The following is a 14,969-nucleotide window of genomic DNA, read 5'->3' on the forward strand; positions in this document are numbered from 1 at the left end:
TGTTTTCAACAAGCCCTCGTGCATGGCCTGGGACACGGACTTACTATAACGCAAACTCAAGATCAACGGCTATTGTGGAGTGCATGCACCATCGACGGCTTCGATTCTATTACGTGATCGACGCTCCGATTGGATGCATGCAATATCAACGACTGCCATTTCTAGTCGTAGATGCGAGATCGACGGCTACGATTAAATTGCTCGCAAAGTATATTATTTTGTACGCGTCGAAAATCAATATTTTTGAAGGGTGAAAGCCAATTTTATTGGTTTTTTTTAATGAATTTCCTTTGAGAAATCAATCCACAAAATAGGTCTCTAAAAAGCAAGCAATCAAGTCGTGATGTCAACCAACGGCCATGACCAGAAAGATACTATATTATAAGTATAGATATAAGTATAATATATTATAGCCAGCTTTGACTTTATATTGATATATATGGCCAATCACCGTGTATCCCACCAATAAACTCAGATATCACATTAGACTAAGCTTCCAAGCTTAATAATTAGATGGATGGCACTTGGGTTGTAGCAGCCTTGTGTGTTTGCATCGTGTTATTATGGCACAGCCTAAGCTTAATTAGAACAAAACGTTTGCCTCCAGGATCCATGGGTTGGCCAATTGTGGGCCAAACATTACAGTTCATAAAACCATCCTCTGCACAATTCCTTGAACCTTTCATTGAACAGGGCCAAAGAAGGTATAATTTTCTAGTTGTCAGAGGGCATGTTATTCTTATAAATGATGCTTGGCTCTATGGTCACATCTAGTTAATTGTCATGTTTGGTTATAGATCTACTATTCTCGTATTAATTAGATCTATATTTAAGGTGATTGAAGGTCTGTAATCGGATGTAATTCATCTATCATAATCAAGTGCAGATTGATTTGAACTGTGCAGCTAGAATGATTTTGCATGACTGAACTACCTCAAATCTATTCACATGATTCCACTAGCATAAACCACACCATAAGCTGTGATTATTGGTGTGCAAATGGGGGTTATAATTTCAGCTTCAAAAAAGGGCTCTTTAGTTTTAATTCTATCAAATCTGTGGCTTGAGGATGCAATTGGCAAAACAACCAGGGATTACCGATTGAGTGGAGCACCAATATTGTTTGAACTGTATGATGATTAATGAAGCTCCTCAGTGTAGCTATAATTATATAACAGATGTACCTGCGTTAATTAACATGATTGGTGTAGTGTTAATATAAGGGAATGTGATTGATTTAGCGTTAATTATAATACAGTTAAACAACGATATAAAGGATGATGCCTGGCAGGTACGGGAAGGTGTTTAGGTCGAGGTTGTATGGAAACAGAACGATAGTTTCAACGGACACAGAGGTGAACAAGTTTGTGCTACAGAATGAAGGGAGGCTATTCAAAGGGTATTGGCCAAAGTCATTCTACAAGCTCTTCGGAAGGTACTCCATAGGGATGGTCACGGGAGAACAGCACAAGCTTTACAAGAGCTTAATTATGAGCTTTCTGGGTTCTGGCAAATCCAAGATGTCCCTCATGATCCCCCACGTTGAATCAGCGGCGCTCTCCACCATGCAACACTGGGACGACCACTCGTTCGTGAGCTTCCTGCAAGCAGCAAAGAATGTGAGTCAACCTTAATCCCTCTGATCACCTGATCACCCTTGCCAATAATCCTATTAATTAGCGATCACCCTTTGCTTAATTAGACTCCCTGATCGTATTATCAAATTATGTTTTGTGCCTCACTGTGAAAAAAATTCATATGCTCTGAGTTATCGACAGACATCTCGTACAGATTTTGCAAAATAAAGCTACGAGAGAGAGAGAGAGAGAGAGACTAAAATGCTTGAGAGTTTATGTCGCCTTAGAGTTCTCTTCATAAAAATAAGAGAGAGAGAAGAGATCCTTTGGCCCTATAGATGCAAAGGGAGAGAGAGAGAGAGAGAGAGAGAGAGAGATTCTCTAGCAATGGCCTTGAGTCTTGACATAAAGTGTTAAGATCGAAAAAACTAGCACTTTTTCCACAATTCCATGGGTGGGGAGATTGACAAGGGAGACTCCCACTAAAAAGGCCTTAGTTAGATCCGCTCCCTGACTAAAAGAGATGTGAGGTGTAGCCATTCACCCGATCACTTGTCGCCACTGGCATCAATTGTCATCTCAGCCACAACGTATAGTTCTTATCGAAAGCCCACAAAATTGGACGATGGATATAGGATTCTCTTGCCTTTTCTCTATAATTTTGACGGCAAGGGAAGTGTGTAATCGGCCCTAAGTTTGGATTTTCGAGTTTATACATACAGCTCGACTTCTATATATATATGTATATTGTGGAGAGATTTTTTGCTTAGGTTTTTGACTCACATTTGGTTGGAAACATGTGTGAGTGCCCATATTCATCTGTATCAACTTTCTTCACATTTCCCCATATTCATCTATATCAACTTTTTTCACATGGAAATGTAGCTTAGATTTTTTTTATAAATACATATATAGATTTTATTTTAAACAAAGCTTAGCTTTTATGTGTTTGGGATAAAGGGAGGCGTTTCTTTTAATGAATCGTGACGGTTTGGTTAGGGAGGGCATAAGATTGCTTTTGTTTTTTTTGGACACCCTACAAAGGCTGGGCTTGGTTTTGGCCATCATAATGTGCATAGATAATATACACAAAGCTTTCTTTAAAATTTTGTAAACTCGCTTTATTCAATCTTATGCTTTTTTGGGATCGATAATATATATATTATAAAAGGGAAATAGAAAACTTTACATATCATTCTTTTCAGCCCCATCAACAAACAACATAAGAGTCACCCACCATTAAGCAAGCTACACACCAAATCCCATCTATCATCCTCTAAAACAAAAGAAGACTCATCCCAAGACAACTAGTACCCAAGCAAAATACATGCCTCAATCAAAGCTTCAGATGAGTAACCCATGGGAGCCTGTTTTTCCAAAACCTCACCCTTCACCTCCCCTTTCTGAAACCATATTTTAATTGTTGGTCTGGTTCCCACTGGATTCTCAATAAATGCCACAAAGATGTAGCTTGCTTGTTTGACCTTCTTATACCATCTCTTTATTCTAAGTCCATACATAGCTGTCTTAATCTCACCCTCTACTTTCTGAGACCTTGCACATCAATATACCAGACAATTAGGACCCATTTCCCAATCTTAACCCAGGCTTCTCTAATAGCAGGGCAATCCCAAAATGTATGTTTCCCATCTTCCAAGGCAGCCTTGCATCTAGGGTAGCATGCACTTGTGAAGTTCCTTTGAACCAATTTAGAGCCAATGGGCAAAGCTCCCATACAGACTCTCAACAAAAAAAACCTGAGATTTAGTAGGTATTTCCATTTCCCATATTGCCTTCCACTTCCTTCTCCAATAGTTAGTGTTCAAATTTACTTTCCATATTCTGTTATAGTAAATGACATTGTCTTCACTTACTCTCGCATTGTACAAGACCATGGTTGTGTCTCTGTCCAAGCTTAGAACCATTAAACCAGGACCAATCCTTGATCCAGCAAGTTTCATCCATAACAATGGATGTCCAGCCTTTCTGCACCTCCTCCAACACTTGCATGACCAGCTATGCTTCTCTGCTAGATAACGCAAGATCCATCTCTAATTGCTTAGGCTCTTTCCATCCCACTAATGCTTCATCCCAGAAATCCTTAAATCTCTTCAACCCCTTATTGTTCAATCTTTTGGCTATTATGGGGTCTTGTAAAGCTAAAGAGGGATTGAACTTATGAGTCCACCATATCCCTAAACACAATAAAGAGTTCCCTGAGGCTCTACCACATCCATCCCATACCATGAGTTCCAACGCCTCTTTCCATTTAGTGCACAACATCTTGCACAGTGGGGACCTAGTTATTTTGAGAGGGTCATGAGAGAACACTTTATCTTTCCAACTTAGATCTTGCCACACTCCATCCAGATAGATAGCTGAGCATTCCACCAATTCCCTTAACATATCGGACCAGATTTCCTTTTGATGAAGACAATTAGGCAAAAGCACAACCAACCTAGAAATAGTGTGAGAAGGGAGGTGAAGAATGCCAAGCCACCTTCAGATTTAGGCATGCAAATTTTGTCCCAAGCTAGCCAGGCTAGAGTCTTCTTATTGGATGCAACATTTCTCCACACAAAATCTCTAATAGGTCTGATTATCTTCTTCTGCTAGTTCCCTTTACCAAAATCCAACAAAGGGTAGAAAAACATAATATAGGCATTCAATATTGGAACATTTCTCATCCTCACTTGAGTCCAGCTTGACACTTAAAATACCAGTTAGTCTCTTAAGCAGTTAAGTTCACCGCCTGCCTCTTCTTCTGAAGAGATTCCAAAAGATCACCCCATCTCTTTATTTCATGTCTACCTTCCTCAGCCCTTAGCTTCCCAACCCCGCTAATTGTGCCCTACTTTTCATTAGCAAACAATCTCCAAGACCCTTGCACATAGCCTCTTCCTTTGAGTCTCTCTATGGTTTCCTCAGTTTGATGGACAAACAACTCATCCTTGTAGATTATTAACCCTTAGTTTCCTAGTGGGAAACTTATTCAGTTCAGCTTCTTCTCCTCCAAGCACATGCCATCCCCACTTAAGGGGAATATGATCAGATAGAGCAGTGCTAGAGTCAATGAACATTTGGAACGTATGCCGGTACCCAAGTGGCTTGCTGGTTGAAGAAAATCCTGTCAATTCTAGAGGAGCAACCAAAGTATTTCAAGCTAAAATAAGTATGTCCTAGGTCAGAACTCCCATCTCCCAACCATCCCTTAGGCCTAGATTACCTCTCAACCCTTCCCATTTCATCTTTTCATGGCCCATCATCACAGTGCCTCCCCCACACCTATCCCTTTGATTGTGTACTATATTGAAGTCCCCCATGAGAATGCTTTGCCCCTGGCAATTTAAGTTGGCTATCCATTCCCACATCCCACTCCTTTACCTTATGGTTGTGAGCTCCATATAAGTTAATCATCCAAATATTCTCTCCTTCCAAAACAATCTCTACTACCAAAATCCTCCCATTAGGGTGATTAGCTATGATAATAGTGCATAAGCTATTTTTAACAATAATCATGACACCACTAAACCCACCATTCACCGCCCCCCCTGCCATACAAAATAGTCCAATCTTTAAACTTGTCTTTTCTCAAAACTTTAGACCCAAAAAGATTATTTTCTTGAATGGCTAAAATAGACAAATCCCAACCAAAAATAGCACTCTTCTTTTTATCTTTTATTCCCTTAATATTCCATGAGTACCCACTTATTTTGATAGAATAACTCATGAGAGGGTAGTCTCATGAACCATCTCTACCTCTTGATCCCTTTCTTTTTGAATCCCCTTCCAAGATTCCTCAACTTGCCAATTAAATTTTTGAAATGATGAAGTCCTACTATCATCATCCCCTAATGGATTAAAAGGATTAGAGTACATCACTAGGCTTAAACTACCAGATTGTTTACTACCCTGGTTATTCCCAACACCACCCCCACTTGCCTTTTTTCTGGCCTTATCTTTAGCTTGTCTCGCATTCATTCTCATTCTCCCCTTTACTGTCTTCCATCCACCCTCTCCACCAGAGTCCCCCATATTCTCTTTAATATTTTTACCCTTATCCTTCCTCTAGCTCTTTTCCCTTACCACCTTCCATCTCCCCAGTTTTCCTCTCTCCCCCTAACTTATCAATGCTTTTAGCCTCTTCTCTTACCAGATTCCCTTTATCATAATTTCTAGCAATATGCCCCAATCCCCCACATTTGAAGCATGCACCAAGAAACAAACCAAATTTTAACCTCAACTCCATCTTTCCTAATTCGTCGAAATCCACCTCTACATATTTAGGGGTTTCGACTGCTCTATTCCATGCAATACAAACACTCTTGCCTTGTATATTGCCCACTTCATCCTTGGGTAGATAAAGCATCAGGGCAATCACACAAGCAATCTCCCTCAAAGCAGGACGAAGCCAAGGGGGAAAACCTACAATTTCAACCCGCAGAGGGTAGGATTCAGCCAAGCTTCTACTAACATCAAAAAAGGGGGTCAAAAGGAATCACATGCATCAACCTGTGATCCATGAATAGGGGGACTCTGGCAAAGAGTTTCGGAATAGCTTGTGCCTTGTAAACAAAACGTTAAAGAAACCTTTACCTAAATTAAAAACCTGAGATACTACACTACCATGAAAAATGTCATCTTGCAACCATCTCGCTACCTCAGTATCAATCTAGCTCCTCACCAGATTCGGGGACACTTGCAAACATACCTTCTCTCCTCTTGTAACGGTTTCTGAGCATGCATAATGATCCTCTCGAATACTCTCTCAGGTGAGGACTTCTTGCGATCCCTTCCCTCAGTGTCCTCTTCATCTCATCAGACACTCCATCCCCCCAGTTCCCCCAGCCATTATCTCTTTCTTCCAGGCTATTCTCCCAAAGACAATCCATGCATGCAGTCGGTCACCTTTCACTAGGTACGGGGGCATGCACAAGCGCGTGTGAGAGAGCCCCCCACGATCGCCACCACCTAGTACCCAATATAGATGCCACCTTAACTTGACTCAAACTCCCATTCACCTCCTCCGCACACATCTAATCGTATGCTTTCTAAAGATTAAGCTTACTATAAGCTTATAGGAAGTCAACGGCAACATAGCAAATATGGTAAGTTGTGAAGCTTACAATGAAGAGTGAAGGAAGGAATTTAAGCAAGTTGTGTACAACAAGTAGATAGAACGGAGGAACAATAGCATCATCATCATCATGGTCGACCTGGTGGTACTTTGTACAAAGGTACCCTTGTGGCATATAAGGCTCACCTCTTACCTGTAGAACCCTCTTTACATATATGTACACAAGGTGAGAGAGAGACTAGAGGTAAGAGGTGAGAGAGAGAGAGAGAGAGAGAGAGAGAGAGAGAAGGACTATCAATAAAATATATTATATGTACACAATCATGAGAGAGAAGGACTATCATGGTAGTCCTTCTCTCTAGAGATAAGAGGTGAGAAAGAGAGAGAGAGAGAGAGAGAGAGAGAGAGAGAGAGAGAGAGAGAGAAGGACTATCAATGAAACATATAATATGTAAAAAGGGTACTAGAGGTAAGAGGAGAAATGTACACATATTGATATGTGTACATTTCTCCTAGAAGGACTATCAATAAAATATATTATATGTAAAGAGGACCGTACTAGAGGTAAGAGGATAAATGCACATTTGATATCAATAAAATATAAGTGGGTACTAGAGGTAAGAGGAGAAATGTACATTGCTAGTTCTTCTAGGAGATATAATATATTTTATTGATAGTCCTTCTAGGAGAAATGTACACATATTAATATGTGTACATTTCTCTTCCTACCTCTAGTGCCCTCTTTACATATATGTACACAATCACGAGAGAGAGAGAGAGAGAGAGAGAGAGAGAGAGAGAGAGAGAGAGAGAGAGAGAGGGAGAGTACATTTCTTCTCTTACCTTTAGTACCCTCTTTACATATATATGTACATTTCTCCTCTTACCTCTAGTACCCTCTTTACATGTGTACACAATCATGAGAGAGAGAGAGAGAGAGAGAGAGAGAGAGAGAGAGAGAGAGAGAGAGAGAGAGAGAGAGGGTCTATCAATAAAATATATCTAGAGAGAGAAATAAATAAATAAAAATAGATTTTTTTATAAGTCAAATATAAGAGGCTAATATCATGATATAAATACAGACCATAAGTTGATGAATGTATTTACAATATGAACTTGAAAGTTTTAAAAAAAGTTTGGAGAATATTTCAAAATTTATATCTTTTTATGATGACATGTAGTATACTTTTTTGGTAAATTTGTCTCCATAACTCACTTAAAACTAGTAATTTGGCCTTCTTTTTTTGTGTAAAAGTCCTCAGGACTTTTTGAAGATCCCCTTGAAATAGCCATTGGGCTAAGGATACAAACAACTTATGAGACCAAAAGTACATGCAATCTATGAGTAGACTAAAACACGAAAATATAAGACCAGGTCCTAGTTATCCCAAAAACAAGGCCGACTATCATGTGATCCTTGCATATATCATTTAGTATCTACATCCTAGTAGCATCAATATTGACCTTTTGTACCAGTGCACCTTGATGGCATTGGAGTATGTCCTTAATCTAGAGTTAGCATGAAGTGAGTCTAGATTTCACGGCTTGAGGGCATCTAGCTCTACAAAGCATATGTATTATCTCTCTAAGGACTCCTTACATGCCAAAAAATGGCTAATCTCCATCATGTGCAAGTGTAGAGAGTACTCTCTCGTTTGGGTCAAGGGCCCCCCATAAGCTAGTTGTATCCCGAGAGTACTCCTTCGTTTTGGTCACATGACCCCCCGTGAGCTAGTTGTATCTTGAGAGAGAGAGAGAGAGAGAGATTGGTTATGTCCAAGCGGTTGTGCTCAATGTGGTTTGTGTTGGTTACAACGTTGCTTATAGGATGCCAAGTGCTTCCAACCTCTCAAGTATAGCTGAACCCAACACAAATTTAGGCCTCGTGAAGGGAGATAGTCCACATGATTGGGATCCTTAGTTAGTGAATCATATCAAAACCAAACGTGTGCCTCAAAACAATGTCATTAAAGTGTATTTTACTTGATGGAATCCAAAGAGGGTCAACCATAGATTTTCATAGTCCTCAATTTAAGAAATGATTTTTCATTCATTTAAGCTATTTAACAATAGCATTAATTAGTATACATTCATGACATGAAAACCACTAGAATTAATCACTTTTCCTTATTTGATTGGTTGAGTAAAAGATTTTTATCATGCAGTAAATAAAAAGACGATGTAGACATGAGTAGTACCCATGGTTATATTTTAGAGAGGCATGGTACATGCTAATCTCACATTTACTTGAGGCTATTGTTGCATGCCACCAATATTATTGACCGTGTGCTAAAAAATTATCTCATTAAAAATTGCAAATATTAATCTTACATTTAGGAAAGTATTATCAAAGAAAAATTTTTAAATTCCAAGCTTTTGCTTTTATAACTTGCCAAAATTGGTAAAATTTTGAGACCTACAATCTTACTTTTACAGTTTTTACAAATTTAAAGTTTCAATTGCACTAAAACTCAATCTTTTGTTCCACTAATTTTAATTATCATCACTCATGTGCTTAGTAGCCCACTAAGGAACTACCACTTTTTCTTTCATTTGCATGCCATAGAGCTTGAGAAGCTCTTTTGAGTGAACTTTACGTCAATCATGGGTTGAAGAAGAAATGATATTTTTGAAGAAGCATTAAACTTTAAATATTTTTATAGATGATTTTTTTTTTTGCAATCCCATTAATCCTGGATGAGAAAACCCACCTTTTCTACTCAAACTTGGCACTATGCCATTGCAAGTCTTTGTAAGATATCTTTATAGAAATAGCATTAATAGGTAAATTTTGGACTAAAAAAGGGCCCTCTAAGAAGAGCCATGTCATCACTTTTCTTGAGAAAATGGGGTCACAAAGTGAACCTTATGTAAAGTTATGTCGAAACCCCTACATGTGATATATCATTAAAAAGCCCTTGAAAAGTAGATTCTATGTCTACCACCTCCGACAAATTTAGACATGTCAAATCGTTGGAATCTACTTTTTGTTAGGGAAGACATAATTTGAGCATATCAACTCTAAATTTAGATGTACATGGATGTCACAATTGTTGGAATCTACCTTTTAGTAAGGAAGACATAACTCGAGCATATCAACTCCAAATGTAATGAAGGCGATTTAGACGTAGAATCTACTTTTCAAGGGCTTTCCAAATGAATGTCACATGTGGGGGTTTTGACGTAAGATACATAAGGTTCACCACCACAACCGCGTGAATGATGGCATGGCTCTTCTTAGAGAACCCTCTTTTAGTCCCAATTTTGCCTAATAGAAATTTTTCTTAAAATGGAAGAAAAATATGGCAATTGTCTTAGATAGTTGTAAAGTAAACCATCACCTTTACCTTAAGGGTTATCTTTATAAGATCTTAATTTCACCTTTGCCTAGAAATGCTCTATGTGTAGCCCCTTTTGTTAAAATTCGATCATCGATAAATGTAGCCTCCATCTTCGTTGCCCCACACTGATTGCCTCTCCAAAAAAGGGCCCATGAAGATAAGGACACTCACTTTATGAGCCTTGCCTTTATATACATTGTGCCTTGCACACAATGTAGAATTAATTGACCCATGAATGCCACATGTCTAGACAACATGGGAGAGTTCAACTAAAGAGCAACAAATCTAGACTCCACAAAGGTAAGAACAACGATGATACAAGTCTTTCCTTTATGTGCATGGTTGATTGTGCCCCATGCATGATGTAGAAATAACTAACCCCCAAATTCTACTACCCAATATGGATGAGTTCTACCAAAGCTTCCAACATGCCCCCTATCAAAATGACGAGAGAGAGAGGCCATGATTGGATACCTATTTAGATCACGTAGCCATCATGGACTATGGTTGGAGTCGGAATCCGATTTGAACCAGTGCTTTGATACCATGGAAATGCCTGCTAATAAGGATTCCTCTCCAAAAGAAGGGCCCAAAGAGATTAGGAACTTACAAGTCTTGCCTTATATGGATGGGTAAATGTTCCCCCACACAAGATGTTGGATTAATTGACCCATAAATGCCGTGTGTCCAAATGAGTTGAGTTCCATGGAAGTGGAATTGAACCAAGGAATAGCTCTCTCTCTCTCTCTCTCTCTCTCTCTCTCTCTCTCTCTCTCTCTCTCTCTCTCTCTCTCTCTCTCTCTCTCTCTCTCTCTACTAGAGTGAGTGAGTGAATGTGTGTGTGTGTGTATGCGCGCGCGCATGTGCATGTGTGTGTGTGTGTGCATGTGCACATGCACATGTGTGTGTGTGTGTGTGTGTGTGTGTGTGTGTGTGTGTGTGTGTGTGTGTGTGTGTGTGTGTGTGTGTGAGAGAGAGAGAGAGAGAGAGAGAGAGAGAGAAAATTAATGCCTAAAAATGATGATCAACGGTTGACTACTACTAGGAAAAGTTCATATGCTAAGTGTTGATTCTTTTTCTTGTGCAGTTTATCTTTAGTGTTTTATGTAGAAAGATATTGTGCTTAAGTGAAAGGGATGCTCATCAAGTTCATAAGCTATATAATGCTTACGAAGCTGGCCTCTTTGCTTTCCCACTTGAATTGCCCGGAACAAAATACACTAAGGCTTTGCAGGTAAACACTAATTACTATGATTCAAGTTGTGTGTGTGTGTGTGTGTGTGTGTGTGTGTGTGTGTGTGTGTGTGTGTGTGTGCGTGCGTGCGTGCGTGTGTGTGCATGTGTGTACATGCATGCGTGCGTGCGTGCATGCGCGCCTACGTGCATGCATGCATGCATGTGTGTGTGTGTGTGTGTGTGTGTGTGTGTGTGTGTGTGTGTGTGTGTGTGTGTGAGAGAGAGAGAGAGAGAGAGAGAGAGAGAGAGAGAGAGAGAGAGAGTGATAAGTTGATACAAAGATGAGTGTAGCACTAGGGATTCTCTTTTTAGCAAGAAAAATGACAACCATAGTGATTACTTAATTAATATAATTGAGTGTAAACCTTGACAATTAAAGTGAGCTAATTTAGACTCATAAAACTATAAAGATTAATATGCCATGCTCTTCTCTTTACTTTATTAAGATAATTGAGTTTAAACCATGAGTAAAGCATGTTAATAGTAATGCTAAGATTAACATCAATTATTAATACATAAACTTTATGTTATAATTCAATATTCACAAAGAATCAAATAGTGGATTAACTATGTTTTGGATATTATAAATGTGGGATTAAGAAGATAATAACATTATGATGATTTTAATAAAATGCATGCAGGCTAGAGTAAAGATGGTTCAAATTTTCCAAAGAATAATAGATGAGAGAAGGAAGCAAGTACCTGAAAGCAATCAAAATGACATGCTAGACTTCTTGTTGTGCCAAAGTGTGGAAGGCTTTTCGGATGAAGCTATCCATGACAATCTCATTATTATGTTTTTTGCTGGAGAAGACACCACAGCCAAGACTCTTACTGCTATTGTCAAGCTTCTCAAGCAATCCCCTGATTCACTTCGAGAAATCTTGGTAATTATTAATCTTCTAAATCATCGTCATGTGGAAAATTTGGCTTTCATTTAATCAAATCTCGCATTATTAATCTTCTAAATCATCATCATATAGAAAATTTGGCTTTCATTTAATCAAATCTCACATTAATTTAGTGGCAATTTAAAAATAGTGATAATCTTTTTTTTCACATAGCTTATTGGATTGCAACCCCATCACCATTAGATTAGTAGCATAATTGGCATCTCAAAGTATTGAAAATTATTAGCATAATTGGCATCTCAATTTGTTGGCATATGAAAATTATTAGCCAAGATCATACATCAAGCTGTAGTTATATTATGTTTTAATTTGGGTTTTTTATTATTAGAAAGAGCATGATGAAATTCGTAGATTCAAATCCATAGGTGAAGGCTTGAACATGGATGACTACTCGAAGATGTCCTTCACACAATATGTGAGTTCACATCAAAGATTTTCTCATTATTTCCTAAATAATAAAAAATCTGAAAGCTCTTTTTTTCACATTTTTATGATTAACATGGTATAATACTTGAATTTTAATATATTGAAATGTTTTTATGATTAACATTGTATAATACTTGATTTTTAACATATTGAAACATTTTTATGATTAACATTGACAATGTATAATAATACTTTATTGAAGCTATTTATTTGAATTTTAATATATTAAAACTTCTTTTGTTTATTATTTTATTATCTATAACAGGTTATAAATGAAGCCTTGCGAACAGTCAATCCTAGCTTAGGACTCTTTCGTGTTGCATTGCAAGATGTGGAAATAAAAGGTTTGGTGAATTTACTTAAAATGTTTATTTCACAAAATTTTAAAAAATTAATCCTACCTAACACATGCTCTTTTTTTTAATAATATAATAGGAGATTATAAAATTCCTAAGGGATGGAAGGTGTATGTGAGCCAATCCTCAGCACATTTGGACTCTTATTCATTTGCAAATCCCACATCTTTTGACCCTTCTCGATGGAAAAATGTGAGTCATTTATTTTCTTTTTTTTCCCATTATTGTCACTTTACAGATTTCACTTCTCCTTAATCTTACCATCTTTGTGTACCAAAATATATATCATAAATTCTAATATTTGTTGACATTTTCATAAGTATAAGACATATATTTTTTGCTAGCATTTTTCTTTCTACTCTTGTTCTATAGAAATACAAATTTAGTTTTTGTAGGAATATTTTACTTTTTGTGCATTGTCAAGTTTATAAGCAAAAATCAACTCACTTTAATGGAAATTTCTAGATGAGTGCTTCAACCATCTCTTGCTTCATGCCATTTGGAAAAGGTGTAAGACAATGTCCCGGAGCCGAGCTAGCAAGATTGGAAATGGCTATTTTCTTACACCATTTCTTGACCAAATATGAGTAAACCCTTGACCACATTCTATTTAAACCAATATGAAAAACTAGATGTATCCCAACATTGTATAATTTATACAAAATATCTCACTCTAGATGTGTCTTCTCTTTTGTTTTGTAGTTGGGAGGTTAATGAGCAAGAAGAGATGCTCCACAACCCAATGGTGGCATTTCCCAAAGGCCTACAAGTGAAGTTGAAGTGTAGAAATTACAAAGTTGCATGAAATTCATTTGTAAAAATAAAAATATATAAACCATTAAGTTTACGTAGTATGTATGTTACTGATTACGTCTTGATTAAATATTCATAGAGCATAAATTCGTGGTTTGAATATGTGGCATGTTTGATCTCAATTTATTTATTTGGCACAAGTTTACCTCTTCCTATGTCAAAATTTTAAAGGATCATAAAATCTCTCCCTAGAGTTTTAAGGGATGAAAAAAGTTTGCCTATGCTTGAAAATCTAGCCTCAAAAGACTCACCAAAAATCTATCCATGCATAAACCCAAGCTTCCATATCTTCTCCCAAATTTTCTAATTCACCAGATATAGGGTGCAAATATTATTCGAGTATACTTTTAAGTGGTTCCTCCCCATCTATATCATTATTAGGTTGCACATTGAGATTTGATTATGAATTATGCAAGTCCATAGCTTGATTGAATTGGCATTCTAACTCAAGTATACCTTGACGTGCTTCCAAAAATCATATTTGTACATTAGTGTTTATATCAACACTATTGATGTGATCTTAAAATTAAAACTCTAGGAATGATAAAAGATCTCCCTAGAGTTTTAAGAGATTAAAAAAATTCACCTATGCTTAAAAAGCTAGCCTCAAAAAGCTCGCCAAAAATCCATCCCTACATCAACCCAAGCTTCCATCTCTTCTCCCAAATTTTCTAATATTATTCAAGTATACCTTTAAGTGAGTCCTCCCCATCTATATTATTATTCAAGTATACCTTTAAGTGAGTCCTCCCCATCTATATTATTATTAGGTTGCACATTGAGATTTGATTATGAATTATGCAAATCCATATCTTGATTTGAATTGACATTCCAACTCAAGAATTCTCATGTACATTGACATGCTTCCAAAACCATATTCATGAGTACATTGGTGCTTATATCAACACTATTGATATGATCTTCAAATTATAAATAACCTGCATTTAAACCACCCTTTGATACCTCAAGCTAGGCAGTCACTATGGCAATTGAACAAAAAATATCTATGTAAAGTAAATTCTTATATAAGACTTGAGGTCTCATTTCTTTTTCTCTACAAAAACACCCTTACCTACCTTTTACAAAATTACCATATGAACACCCACTAAAGATTGGACTATTTCTTGTAAATCAACTTGGCCAAGTCTAAAAAATGAAATAAAGCTCTAGTAATAATATCATTATTAATTTTTCTTCCTAACATCCTTAACTTGCATCCCTATCTCAAAATT

At 37.3% G+C, this 14,969-nt stretch overlaps 1 protein-coding gene across 1 annotated transcript; it reads left to right on the top strand.

The window, feature by feature from the left end:
* Positions 1 to 483: 483 nt before the first annotated feature.
* Positions 484 to 13,812, top strand: LOC147637569 (cholesterol 22-monohydroxylase CYP90B52-like). Its single transcript, XM_086798909.1, has 9 exons — positions 484 to 704; positions 1,292 to 1,619; positions 11,083 to 11,229; positions 11,873 to 12,118; positions 12,471 to 12,557; positions 12,834 to 12,912; positions 13,004 to 13,116; positions 13,390 to 13,511; positions 13,627 to 13,812. Exons 1-9 carry the CDS (start codon positions 514 to 516, stop codon positions 13,727 to 13,729), a joined length of 1,416 nt encoding a protein of 471 aa, XP_086655035.1. The 5' UTR covers positions 484 to 513; the 3' UTR covers positions 13,730 to 13,812.
* Positions 13,813 to 14,969: the final 1,157 nt, after the last annotated feature.

The sequence above is a fragment of the Cibotium barometz genome, chromosome 6 (assembly GCF_041138505.1).
Source record: "Cibotium barometz isolate CiBa-2024 chromosome 6, ASM4113850v1, whole genome shotgun sequence".
NCBI classification, from domain to species: domain Eukaryota; kingdom Viridiplantae; phylum Streptophyta; class Polypodiopsida; order Cyatheales; family Cibotiaceae; genus Cibotium; species Cibotium barometz.

Excerpts from the sequence above, each read along its gene's own strand:
- LOC147637569 (XM_086798909.1), top strand. The coding sequence starts at position 514 with ATGGATGGCACTTGGGTTGTAGCAGCCTTGTGTGTTTGCATCGTGTTA. Across the intron at positions 1,620-11,082 it reads TCCTGCAAGCAGCAAAGAAT|TTTATCTTTAGTGTTTTATG; the intron begins GTGAGTCAACCT and ends TTTCTTGTGCAG. Across the intron at positions 12,913-13,003 it reads GCAAGATGTGGAAATAAAAG|GAGATTATAAAATTCCTAAG; the intron begins GTTTGGTGAATT and ends ATAATATAATAG.